The 14,101-nt window shown below is 38.5% G+C and overlaps 1 protein-coding gene across 3 annotated transcripts in view; it reads left to right on the top strand.

Moving 5' to 3' along the window:
- The window catches only part of GLCCI1 (glucocorticoid induced 1), a 101,926-nt gene extending 88,387 nt beyond the window's left edge, over nucleotides 1-13,539 (top strand). For all 3 annotated transcript variants that reach the window (XM_087861047.1, XM_087861048.1, XM_045793178.2), the window contains 2 exons: nucleotides 9,342-9,462; nucleotides 10,635-13,539. In XM_087861047.1, coding sequence (XP_087717173.1) covers nucleotides 9,342-9,462; nucleotides 10,635-10,980 — 467 coding nt within the window. In that variant the 3' untranslated portion in view covers nucleotides 10,981-13,539. The remainder of the gene's footprint in view (nucleotides 1-9,341; nucleotides 9,463-10,634) is intronic.
- The last annotated feature ends 562 nt before the right edge of the window (nucleotides 13,540-14,101 follow it).

The raw sequence follows: 14,101 nt of genomic DNA, 5'->3' as shown, positions 1-14,101 counted from the left end.
GAAGCTATAGATTTTGAATAGGTTTGTATTATTAACTATGAAAATAGAATTGATACTGTAATTTTGTAGTCAACTCGAATATATTGGAGTACTACATATTGTGCAGTTCTGTAGAGAAACTTTTTCTTGTGGTAGAATAGCTAGTGCAGACATTAGGCCCTTGGATAAGCCCACTCGAGAGGGGAGGGGGTAGCCATTGTGAATACATGCTCTCACAAGTGATGTGCTGGTGAGCTGATTAGTTTTCTAATACTCATCTGTGACATACTTATCCTTTTTCTGATTTTGCTAACATTATTTCTTCCTATTCCTAACATATATTCTTTTCCATGAACCATGTATAATTTGAGACCTATAAAATAATTTTAGTTAATTAATATATTGGCTTTTTCTTTGGCTATTTCAGTTGTAATGCCAGGACAAAAACACTCTGACTATTGAGAAGGGGTCAGCCATTTAGAGACTGTTTTCAGGTTTGGGATTTCTTTTCTCTCTCTCGCTTTTTTTTTTTTTTTTTTTTTTTCTTTTTGTGCTAGGTTTTTCCAGTGATCTAAAGACTGAAGACAGTCTGGTCACATGTATAAAGTTGTCAGGCTAACTAGCCTAGTAACCACCACAGTTCCTACATTGTGGTCCGTGTGGAGAATTCAGGATCCAGAATAAGAGCTCTCATCTTGGCATCCTCAGACTATATCCTGAGGGCCTAAATTTTTTTTACATTATCATGCCCAAAACGCAAGGGAGAGAAATATTTATATAGTACAGATGGCAGCATCAGAATATTCTTTTAGCAGCTCTGCCAGAGCTCCTGATGGTGGCCAGAGTGGAGCTGGGCGAGCCACGAGCTCGAGACGATAGCCCGCCCCTTAGAGTTGATCTTTGGCACAGTTCACTTAAGCAGTTGTTCTGCAATTCTGCAATTTTGCAAGATATTGTGGAAACATTGATTATTCTAATCATGAAGTCAACTGAACCATTCTACTCGGGCCAACTACTAACAGTCATATTCCAAGAGTCCATAAATTGGGTACTTGGAACTGTATCTTCCCACAAGAACAACCTATGTTATGTGGATGGAGTTTCCCAAGGCCAATGCATAAAAGCCTATTTACCTCATACTGTGATTAACTCATAAATATTAATATTCCTAAACTTTGGGCGTTAGGACTGAGTATCCCTTGGTTGTAGGAGAGAAAAAAGTAAAGTATTATCTTGTCTTTTCTGGGTCAAAGGCTGCCCCTAGTCAGACTTCTGAGAGAGACTCTTTTTGACATCATCTTATTCCTTTCTACATACATTTTAATTCTATTTGCATTTATCTCTAGGGCTCTTCTTTGACATTTGCCCATAACAGACTTTAACCCTCTATCTTCTAGAGAGCCTATAATCAGCCGAGATTTTGTGGTACTTTTCTTTTTGTGTTTTATGTTGTGAAAATAAGCATGTTGAATATACTGCTTTTAGCCACTACATCTTAAAATCACTGCTTTTGAGCCTGACTGAGTCTGTTTTCTCTATCAGAAGAGTCTCCTCACATAGGAGGAAATGCTCTAGGATGCCTTATTATCCTAGAAGAACCTCTTGGTGGTAACATCACAAAGAGTATAGAGATACAACACTAGAATTATAGGTTAATGATGACCTGTTCCTAGAATCCTGTCCCTAACATCATCTCCCTGTTTCTCTTTTAAGATAACATGTAAAATCCCGTATATTCCCATGGTCTGACAGCACATAAGCATACAGTAAATGCCTATTTCCCCTCTTTAGGAAAATGTTCACAGTTGCAGTGATGGCAGATGCTGTGTTAGTGCTCTTTGGATGATGAGTTATTATTTATCATTCAAAACTAATTAATAAGTATGCATGTCAGTTCTAGTAGTTACAACCCAGAGTCTAGAATAGAAGCAAACCAAAATTTATTAACATGCCTGCATATATATATTTCTCTTAATCTCCTATTATCTATTTACCAGAATAGTAAAACGTGAAACAGTCTTTCACGTAGAACATCAGTATCTTTTTCTTTAGGTTGTTAAATTTGTATGTGTTGGGCTTTCGAATGTTCAGGAAGGGTGTGATAATGTCCTCCTCCCCCATCGTCACCCAAAAACAAGGCAGTAAAGAGAACTAAACAACTAAGGTTATACTAATTTAGGGATGGGCCTTTGGTGGGAAAGAAGCCATGAAATTCAAATTCCCAGTTGAAATGCTGTGACAGGAAGTAACTTTGCTAAAATCCATCTCATCTTCCACTCTGATCATGACTGGGGAGAAAAGAGGGTATCAGCTAGGCTAGAGGCAAAGGGGATCTATTTAATTTTTTCTCCCTGTTATCTTTTGTGTTCCTCTATGGAGAAATATCAATGCATGGAAGCCATTCCTCCCACTGTGTCTCCTTGTGAGACTAACAGAAGGCAGGCCCAATGAGGCTGTTACCTGAGCTATAAGATTTTAATTTAGAAGCATGGAATGTGAGACTGGAAGGAATGTGATCGATCATCTAGACCCCTCTTTGTATCTCCAGCGAGAGCACTACAGTTGAGATAGATCAAAACTTGGTGAGACAGAGAGTCTCACGGTAATGAGCTCTGACTCGGGTGCAGCTGAATTAAGTCGCTCCTCTGCCACTTAGTAATCATGTGTCCTTGGGCAAGTTACTCAACCTCTCTGTATCTCAGTTTCTTCATCTATAAATTAGGGATAATGATGGTACCTGCCATAGGACTACTACAGTGATTAAATGTGCTCAGGTGATTTTACTTGTGTCATCTCCTATAATATTACCACAATCCTATGAGTAGGGACAGTGGTGTTATTTTAAGAAAGGGGAATCTGAGGCATAGAAAATGAAGTCACTTTCCTAAATTCTTTGGAGGCCAACAGTGATCTTCTGAAGAACTCTCATACGACTACTTGCTGCTCTCTCAGGAGGAATAGCCTTATCCAGGCATTCAGCTGTGAAAGGTCCTGGTGTGTGGAGAATAGTCCGAAACTGTGTGGCTGGAACACAGGGGCGAATGGTGGGGAGCAGAAAGCAGTGAGCGGAGAGAGGTAGAAAGGCCACTGTTTCATAAGGGGTCTTGTAGGCCTTGTGAAGAGAAATGAAGGGCCAAGCACAGATCTTTGTCAGCCAAAGGACATGACCAGCTTTATCTTTAAGGGCCACAAGTGGAGAGAGACGGCAGAAGGACAAGATAAGGTGCTATTTCAATAGTCTAGTCCTGTGGTCTCCAAACTTGATTTATCACACGCCCTTTCAGCAGTGTGTAATCTGTTCATATATTTCTAAGTTATGTATGTATTTAATTCAATCCACAAACTAAGTATGTCCTAGCGAAGCATACTTTCTTCTTCTTAAAGATAGAAAGTGAGTATGTATAAATGTTCTAATATTCTTGCATATCAGCAGATTGTTTTGTGCCCCTGAGCTGGGAAACCAGGTGCAGGGCAGAGCAAGACTGGGGGGGTGCAGAAGCATTGGAGGACAGCGTCTGAAGAGGAGTCAGCAGCATCTGGTGGCTGATCGATGGATGAGGTGAGGGAGGGTAAAGACCAGGTTCTAACAGAGTTCTAGTTTGGGAGATGCAGAAGGTGATTACCACCATTAATTAGGCCCTGAGTATCAAAAAGGAACAGGCTTTAAGGAGAAAACAGTGATAAGTTTAAGATTCTATATTGGTTTCTGCCCAAAGACATTATAATACCATTTTTCTTTAGCAAGAATGGGGGGGGGGGGGATACTGAGTTTTACCTAATACAGTAAGACACATTTAAAGCTTTTTGCCTTGCCTTTTATTTTGTACATAGTTAAGTGCTCAGTAAATATTTAAGTGAGCATTTAAAATTAGAGTGAAACTTTTTTTAGATGTGTTTATTTTAACCCATGAGGATACTTTAGGAGCAGTTTAACATGAATAGTGTATTTTAGTTTTTTGAAAACTGACATCCCTGGAAATATTTCCATTTAAAAAGCTTTCCAGAGTATAAAAACTAAGATTATATCAGAATGATTTTCCTGAGAACCTTATTTAATTCTTTTCAAGATATAAAATATTCTGTATATTCTGAAACTTATTTTCAGTGTAGCCATTGTGATTTATATTCATAAGAGGCAGAATTTTAGTCCATAAATTGATTTGAGGACTGTGTTCAATAAAGTAATTTGCTTTCATTTTTGACTGCTATGTCAGATAGTCAAATTCAGAGTGACTAGTTAGCATATCAGCAACTCCAGGTCACATTTGGAGGTAATAATAAACCCTGTTCTGCATATCAGGATTATGTTTATGGAAGAAGGATCGTACTTACCGTGAGTACACAAAAATAAAGGAGCAGCTACGATTTGTGTGCTTAATGTACAAATTGTTAATTCAGTGAAAACTTAGGGAACAATAAGTGATTAAAACACCTCCCCCCATATGACAAATATTTAATTAATGGAACCAAACATTTGGAATGTAAGTTAAGCCCAGTATTCAGAACACAATCTTATCTGAAACAAGAGTTCAAAGGTTCTGATGGTAGTTTTTCTTCCTTACCCTTTATGGAATGCTGGTCTAAGGAAGATATTAGCTACAGCTGATGTCTTATTTTATTAAAATTCTGTAACCTTCTCATAAAAGGTTGACTTTGAAATTTTAGAGACACTTTAGAGACTATTTGTAAAAGCCAAATTTTCTCCTTACTTCTTCCCAATTTGGTCTTGGAGTTAACTGAACACATTTTCAATACAATTGGTAACAACAGCTGGTTCCAAAATTTGTTGCCAAGAAAGGCTGTACAGTTTTGTATTGCCTCCTGATTACATTAGGCCATCGAACCACACTACAGCTGATAATGTCATTTCCTGAAGCAAAAGAAGTAATTTTATTACTAGAGTGGTAATTGTTTAGGTCCTATTTAGTCAATCATATTTCTAATCTAACTCTATTGGCTAACTTTTCATTATGCTCCTCATCTGTCATTGAGTATACTTTTGGTGGAACTCTACCCTCACCAGGCTCTTTCTCTGCTGTGAAGATAGAGTAAGAAGGACATTCTACAGGTTAGTTAGGTCTTTATAGAGGAATCTATAGAGTCTTTGCTTTAGACATTGATTTGAATTGTACACTAAAGGATGACATTATGAACTGGCAGAGCTTATACTAGGCAGTCAAAACGAGGGAATCTGGTACTTCAAATATTACCCTGCCTCCCCACCAGACACCATATCTTACCTTTATGCACCCGAATAGAAGTAGAATGTGTAGATCTTTTAAAAATAACTTTCTTGTTCCTCTCTTCTGCTGAGAAAAAATAGAATAGGTGCTTAATTTCTGAATGGTTCACCATTTTAAATTTGCAAACTAGGAATGACATGTTCTTTCTACTGTTACAGTCATATTTACTGAGAGCTCACTGTGTTTCAGGCACTATCTTGATTCTTTTACACACATTTTTCATAGCTATCATATCAGTAGTTAGTCCCATTTTACAGATCAAAAAAGGGATCAGACGTTTCCTAGGTCATGGTGTCAGGCCTGGTAGAAGTCAGGCACGGCAGCCTGACTCCAAACCAGTGTTTTGTCATTTTCATGACTGGTTCTCAAATTTGGCTCTGCGTTAAAAGCATCTGGGGGCATTACAAAAAATGGGGGTGGGGCACCACATGCCGGGGAGGAGCCCCAGACTAGTTAAATCAGAATATCCTAGGGATGAGGTCTGGACAGTGGTATTTTTTGGTATTTTTGAAACATCTCCTGATGAGTCTAATGTGGAACCAGAGTTAAGAACTGCTGTTCTATAATTACATAGCTTCTTTTAGTACTAATTTCACTTGATTTGATAAAGTGATCTGATAGTAGGAGATAAAGGACATCTAAAGACTTCGGGCTAGAATAGAACCATGGCAAAGATTTTACATACCTACCCGCAGAAAGACTTAACTGAATAATATGATTTTCTATACTGAAATTGTGAACCATACTTAATATACCAGAAATAATGAAAGCCATATATTAGGAGAAATTCAGAAAACTCTTAAACTTTAAAAGTACATGTAGTTTAAAAAATACTGTTTCTAAATGGAATTCCGTTGTTTAAAATGTCTCTAATTTTTTCCAAGCTTTATTTATTATCATGAGTTTAAATATATTTGACAAGCTACTTGTATTTTAATGGTAAATATGGTACACATGTATAAGTATGATCTGTTATAATAGCCAATAAAATATTTCCATACTCCTGATTTTCAGAGTTGGGTGATTCTTTATAAAGATAGATAAGACTGTTATAAATACAGGTAGATAGAATCATATTTGTTACATTTCATTTTATTAACATTGGCTATGATTTTGTAAGAACGTAAAGTAACGTGTCTAGTTATTTCCTACGGAGGGATAACAGAATGTGAAAATTTATCATGCTTGTGAACAAGAGGGATTGAATTAAGATTACCATGAGACTTTTCATTTTGAATTTCCTGAGCAGGCATGCTTACCTCACATTTATGTTCTGTTACTGAAATGTTTATTAAATTCAACAGAGTTTCAAATGAATCCGTTAGCTGCTAAGTCTGGAATGGATAGAATAGGTTGTTCAAGTGGGTTGTTTTTATTTTTTACTTTAGAGAGAGAAAAAGAGAGTGCAGGGGGGAAGGGGTAGAGAGAGTCTCAAGCAGACTCTGCACTGAGCGCAGAGCCCGACGCGGGGCTTGATCTCACAACCCTGAGATCACAACCTGAGCTGAAACCAAGAGTTGATGCTTAACTGAGACTGCCACCCAGGCGCCCCTATGAGGGTTGTTTTTAAATCATGCCATTTTGTAAAGCAAAAAAAAACCAAAAACCTTGTATGTTAGAAGCCTTTAAAATGTCACAGAATTTTAGTTAGGAGTGGTAAGTCCTTTAGTTATCTAGAAGCTCAGAAAGACAGTTGTGTTCAAAGTGATGTAACTAGTGACAGAGCTGAAACCACAGATGGGGTGTCTCCATTCCCTGTTCCTCTTTGCCCTCTACCAGACTGCATACTTACCTGAAGAAAAAAATCCAGATTGAACAAATCTGTTGATGGTTTCAATTTTGTTTTCAAGCTTTGTCTTTCCAGACCACCAAACATTCAAATAAGTGTTACGTATATATATTCTCAACCACAACAAAACCCAACTTTTTTAACTGAAGAGGCAAAGAGATATAATAGTACTGAATACTATCTTTCTAGGATAGCAGTATGTTTATTTTTTAACATTAATCAGCCCCCCTCACTCCCAAAAAAGAACAAGAATGTTTAAGTGTGTAAAACTCTTAAAAATATAAGCGTCTCAAATTAGAAAAAATTTAGGAAGAAAAACTATTTAATTTGTTGTAGATGTTAACAGGAAGGTAATCATCTTTGTAGATTGTCCAACTCACATCTAGCTTTCAATTCTGGGAGAGTCCCTTGAAGCCATTACTGAAGTCAGGAGAGAAATCCTGCCGTCGGCTTGATGGCGTAGTAAAGTAGAGCCCGGAATACTGCAGCTGTGGCCAAGATGACTTTTCTGACGTGCTGATGGGGAGAGTCCTTTACCACTGACATGGTCACACCCCCGCTGACAGCCCAAAAAGGCTTGTCACAGCCATCAAGCCCACAGCTTCAGGCCAGCTGTACCCTCCCTGGGGACTGCCATCACCAACAGGAAGCTCCGTGGAGGCGTCACACATCATCTCTCCTTTGTCTTGCATTGCCTCTGTGGGCCTTGTTGCTGCTTGGATGGGAAAGCAGGGTCAGGCTGTATTGCACCGAGCTCAAGGCCTCGTCCTCACTGCTTTTTGACTGTGGACCAGTCTTTTCGGTCTAGCCTCGCTCAAATAGAGAGTAGCAAACTCAGACTGTAGCCAGGTTAATGATGTTTTGCCTCCACCTACAAGAGAAATTATATTCTCCCTCCTGCCTCCCATTTGTTTAAGTAATGTAAGATGAATGTCAAAGCTAAGAAAATCCTGAAATCTGAATGGCACGTGAAGAAACCAAACTTAATTCTAAGACCCAGTTCCTTCCAAAGGACTGTGTATAATCTGTAGGAACATCTGTAACCGAAGTGACGGAGAAACTGTAGAGTTTTCTAGGTTTTCCAGTGGTGTGTCCTTGTTATTTTGTAGGCAGTGATTTCCCAGAGTTATTGCCATATTTAAACATAAGCACGCATCTCCAATCCCAAGACTAACATAGATGCTCTTTGAATCATTCACCAAATACACTAAGTGTGCCTCAAGAGTCTACTTTCTAAGCATGTATTATAGTTCATTAATGATGATAAAAACATCCCTATTTTTCAGATTCTGAATGTTGTGCTGTGTTCTGTAGCCTAAACTAAAGCAACTCATCAAAACTGTGACAAGCGTAATTATGGTACCAATGCCATCTTTCAAAAATATACATAAAAATCATACATCTCAATAGATCATGTGCTTAGTATTTTAGCAGTGGGGATTGGTTTGCATTAAGTCAGAATTTGTTTAAATGGGACTATTATATTTATACAGGTATATTACTGACTTTACAACTTGGCATCTTACAAAGATAATGACACATTTTGGTGAATTTGAATTTCCAAAATCCTTTGCCAGGTAGGAAAGGGAGAAATTACATATAGGTTTTATGGCTTTTCATGAATAGACCATTTTCTTTTTTTGGTCAAAAATATGAAGAAAACATATTAGGTAGAGATGCTTTTAGATTTCTCATGCTTCTAGTAGCAAAAATACAAACTGCTGGAAAAATTCTTTTATATAGACCTTTTAAAGGCAAAATTCTGAGCAAATTCTGTTCTTCATAGTGGACTAAGGGAGAAAGACCTTATGTGTTGTAAACCTGTTTTTTCCCTGCATACATTTATTCATGGTGTTCAGTAAAAGTAATGTTTCTGCTAAGAACATTTGTAGTGAAGGTTATTCCACATACTAAAATTTTCAATTAAATTGGTGGGACAGTGAGAAAACACAGAGGACCCTGTATTATAATCTCTTATAATTCTTTTGCATGATTTATACATATTCCCCCATTAGTTACATTTTGAAATACATACTACTGTATTTGTTTTCCAGATTATAGCTCTACTTTATTCAAAATGCAGTTTCTGGACCGAAATAACCTCCTTTTATGTTCTGTGGTATGGCAGATTACTGTTGCATCAAAGCTTTTATTTCTAAGAAATGTACTACATGAGGGTGTTAGTAATAGCTTTGCAATAAAGGAAGCTCTGTGGTGGAAGCAGAGGGGCCATAGTGGATAAACTGTGCAAAAGGCTGCTTGTTTGGAAATCAAACTTAATTTAAAAGAGCTTTCAATCACTAGTTAATATAACTGCTTTAAATTTACAGACAGTGGGAGTAGCTCACCGTTACCCAAGTACGCTTCATCTCCCAAACCAAACAACAGCTACATGTTCAAACGGGAGCCCCCAGAGGGATGTGAGCGAGTGAAGGTCTTTGAGGAAATGGCGTAAGTAATGTCTTTTCTATCAGCTGGGATCTGCAAAGCTGTAAAGCTTTTTACTGAGACCAGTTGATTACAGATGGATCAACTACTCCATCCAGCTGATAATGTGTTTCAAAACCAAATTATGAGACGAGAATTGGATAGGCAGAAGGGATCTTAGTGGAGAATTGGAGTCGGTGTGCTGAAAATACACAAGCTAATACAAAGAAACTTGGAAATTCATCCCTACTACCTAAAAGATTATTTTTTAATCACTAAGACTTTTCCTTTCAAAAGCTCTATTAATGTGGATGGCTAGCAAGGCGTTTAGCAGCAAAGTTAATATCCGAGTGTGGCTGGCCCTATGACAGCAATCCCACAAGCCAGAAGGAAACTAACTTGTCTCCCTGTAGACACATCTAGCATGTGTATTCGTTTAATGTAGACTTCTCATTCACAGATTTTTTTTTTTCTTTTTGAAATTTCAGTGTGCATAAATTAGAAATTAAAGGAAAAGAGGTTCATGCTGTAAATACTCGGTAGAGTAGCTCGGGAAGAAAAAAAAAAGTGTGGCTGTTGGACTCACTCATCCCTTTGTCTCAGTGCAGGTGCCTGGGGGAGGCCACTGTACTCTTGCATCCTGGAAGGGGATAGAGACCGGTCTTGCAGGAGTTGATGGCTTAGTTCCTGGGAATGGGAGGGGAAGAAGGGCTTGAGGACCCTGCTCTGCTGGGCTGACTGGCTCTTTGAGAAATTACTGAAACTTTTTTTGTTTTTCCTGATCTGTTAGAAGTATGTATAGTTGTGCAGAAAAAGGAGAAAATGCTTAAAACCAAATATATGATTAGGTAATCCCTCTCCCATTATACTTTTCCTTAACAGAAAAGGTCATTCTAACCTGGCAACTATAACATAGGAGGTTTTTCCATCTTCCTAAATGATTGAAAGCAAACTAATGATCTCTGAAAAAATTTGCCCAGTCCTTTTGAAAATCCTTTTGTCTCAAGTATCACTTGGTGCTGTGTACATACGGTAGTCTGCCTGCTGACTTGTGCTATGGAAGATGTTTACCCCTCTGTGTACACTTAACTCATTCCCTGCCATTCACATTGTAGCTGTTGTAGAGAACACCAGCTAAGTCAGAAAGCTCAGAAGTTTTTAGTGATTGTAAATGTCATTTTGTTTTACGGTTTTAGGTCTCGTCAGCCTATCTCAGCCCCTCTCTTTTCATGTCCTGACAAAAACAAGGTTAATTTCATCCCAACCGGATCAGCTTTCTGTCCTGTAAAACTTCTAGGCCCTCTCTTACCTGCCTCCGACCTGATGCTCAAGAACTCTCCTAACTCAGGCCCGAGCTCGGCCCTGGCCACCCTGACCGTCGAGCAGCTCTCCTCCCGAGTTTCCTTTACGTCTCTCTCTGACGACACCAGCTCGGTAGGCGCCATGGAGGCCTCTGTCCAACAGCCATCGCAGCAGCAGCAGCTCCTGCAGGAACTGCAGGGTGAGGAACACATCTCTGCTCAGAACTATGTGATCATCTAAAGCGAAGGGGGAGCTGGCCGCTACCCTCCCTTCGTGGATTAGGAACTAGACCTCAGACATCTTATCTGCATGGAGTGACAAACTTTCCGAACACCACCACCACCAACAGAATACTTATCAGCATCATAAAGTATCTCTTAACACTGATCTTGGCAGGGACGGAACTCCTATTCAGCAGTTTTTGTGGAAAGCAGTAATGCTTGCAAAATGTGTGCATCATTCAGCATTTTAAGTGGAGACTATGCATTTCATAGTATGTTTGACAGATTAGTACTGTGTCCTGTGTTTTGTTCCAAATTCTTCAGTAAAAATAAGCTCTATATCAAAAAGTTGCCTGTCTAAATAGAAAATGTCTTGCTGTGTTTTGTCCTATGGAAAATACTGTACTTCAGGATTATGTTTACAATTGATCCAGGTGTTTGTTTCTAACTTCTGTAATACATACAATGCAAAAAAATAAATAAATGGCCACAACAGTCGCACAGTGCCCACCCTATGGCCTAGCTTCAGGTACTTCAGTTGAAGTCTAAACTCAGGTAACTTGGAATGTATATCATATTGGGATATTAACTATTTCACAGCTAAAAAGCTAAAGAGGGAACATCACTCTTTTGCCTTTCCTTATTTTATGCATTTCCCTTTCCTCATTACATTCCACATTCTTAGAATAAGAAGTGCATTCAACCCTAGGAGAACAATAATCCTGGACATGGGTGAACATGAGGAGAACCAGCAAATCTGTGGTGTCTGACATCACTCTTGTCATGCGGTTACAAGTAAAACAACTGTTGAGTTCACTGTTTCAACATGTGTAAATGTGGCTTTTTTTTTTTTTTTTAAACAAGTTCAGGTGTTGCTCAGTTCATGACTGTTATAATGTTGCAAATAAAGTGTCTCCGGTACCAGGCTGTACATAAACATTCCAATTGTGTGTGACGGACTTTAACAAGAAAGTCTAGGTTTAACTGCAAAACAAGTAAACTTTCCCAGGGGATGGGTGAGATTTTTTTGTTTGTGTTGGCCATCAGGGTCACGGAATGCTGTTGTTTTAGCTAAAGGCATATTAACGTTCAGTTTCTCTCTCAGAAATTCTTTGAGGGTCTACAAATGACACACTTTGGGGTATTGTTTTCCTTGAGCAGTTGAGGTGCATGAGTTGCGTTCATGTGGAGAGAGAACGCATGGGTCTCCAAAGTAATGCAGCATGGAAGCTGGTTGTTTGGTGACTTAGAAAAGCAGTAGTTTGCAGCTGTCTCTTCAAGCCTCTCCTCACAGTATCATGAATGGTCCTGTTAGTATTTTGGATGTGCAAAGGAAAGCAGAAACCCAAGTAAATCACCTTGAACTTGCACACTCGACCTGAATTCTCAGCAGAGTTGTGTGAAGAGAGCCCTAGATAATCCCGATTGGTCAGTGGAAGAGCCCAACTCTCAGACTTTGTTTTCTGCAGCACAAAGAGAGTCTCCAAAAGCAAAGGGAAGTTTTTGTATTTTTATTCCATTGCTTTTAGTTCAGTACAGCAGAGTTGTTTCATCTGTACCTACAGTATATGGCACCGTTTTCTTAAGAATCAGGGGAATAACGTGCCTACAGTCCCAGGAACGTTTCAGTTCCCTTCAGTCATTCCTCGGGTTTCTTTGTTTTATTTTCTAAGGAGGTTGTTGAAGGAAGAGGTGGTAGAGAAGAAAGCAACACCATTGATTTTTTTTCAGAAATTATATATATATATATATATGTATATGTTTGCGTGTGTATGTATTCTGTGTATTATTTTGTCATGATCCCAATTATCTTCTTTCCACCAAAGTTTGCAGTAATATTCTCTCCTGAAGGTGCATTCTGGCTCCTTTAAATTAGTCAGTGTTATATTGTAGGAGACTGTCATGGAAAAGGACTCAGTTTACTTTTGCCATTTTCACAGGGGAACCTTTTAAAACAATCTCTTCAGCAGCAGACACCTTTAACCCTAATAATCTCAGGCCTTGATGAAAATACTATATTTTGTAGATTATGGTTAAAGGGAGAAAATTATTAGTTCTGTAAGATAAATATGAGCTCCATTAACTTCTGGTATCTGGTTTAGCATTACATAATGTGTTGATCTTACGCTCTGCTTTTGTCCAAATATGATGCAATAGTATCAATATCAATTTCTGAAAGATGGACTGAATGCTTTTTTGGTGATGAAATCTGATGTACGATATTTATAGTGACATGTGCTTTTATTTTCTCATGAGAAACTAAATATTGTGTTGTACATTTGTTCTTAGCATATATTAAAGTTTTGAACCAAATGTGTTAAAGCTTATGCTTTGCCATGTAAATTTCCCAGAAGTTGTTGAGCTCAAATGTATCCTACATCCAGCTGTAGAAATTTGTCAGAAATTGTTTAAATTTTGTATATAGTTGTACTGTTTAATTCTAGCCACTGCGCTGAACAGTATTCGAGTTACCATACAATATGGCTTTACACAAGGAAATGTGTGGCTTTTGTTTTGTATTTTTTCAGTATAGAAGTTCCTGTGTCTTATTTAAATAAAGTTATTAGTAAAACTGGAATATTTCACATATGTCTTTGGAAAGACTGTGGTGTTAGCATCTTACCTTGACAGAGATGGACCCGGATCAGGGTGATGGTGGTATCCAGTGCTCGCTGAATTCCTGACCAGCATCTCTGGCACTAGAGGGACTCTGACTGGATCCGATTGCCACAGCCTGGTTTCCTCCGGACGTGTCATTTCCATACTTTCCATTCCAAGGTAAGAAGCTGGATGACTAAAGTTCTGAGTCTTTGTACTGCTCTCCCAGCTATGAGCACCTTAAAGGGAGAAAACACTGTCCCCATGACTTTATTTTATACCCAAGAATTATTTATGGAAGTAATTTAAAATTCAGTGACATCACCTCAAAGGAGGTGGGGTACTTCTTGCAAAGAAAACTGCAGCAAAAAATTACAAAAAATTTTTCACTCTTTATTTAGGTTTGGATTGGGGATAAGAGGGAGAAAACCTTAACAGAACAAAGGAGTGTTGATATTATGCCCAGTTATCCAAATAGGGACATGATAGGCCCCATTTTGGTCTCAGGCCACCGCCTGAGAGCAAAAACAAACCACTTTGAG

This window comes from Ursus americanus, chromosome 3 (genome assembly GCF_024610735.1).
Source record: "Ursus americanus isolate L20-20 chromosome 3, mUrsAme1.1.p, whole genome shotgun sequence".
In the NCBI taxonomy this organism is placed as follows: Eukaryota; Metazoa; Chordata; class Mammalia; order Carnivora; family Ursidae; genus Ursus; species Ursus americanus.
The sequence above is the reverse complement of the archived record's forward strand: the minus strand, read 5'-3'. Positions and strand labels throughout refer to the sequence as shown.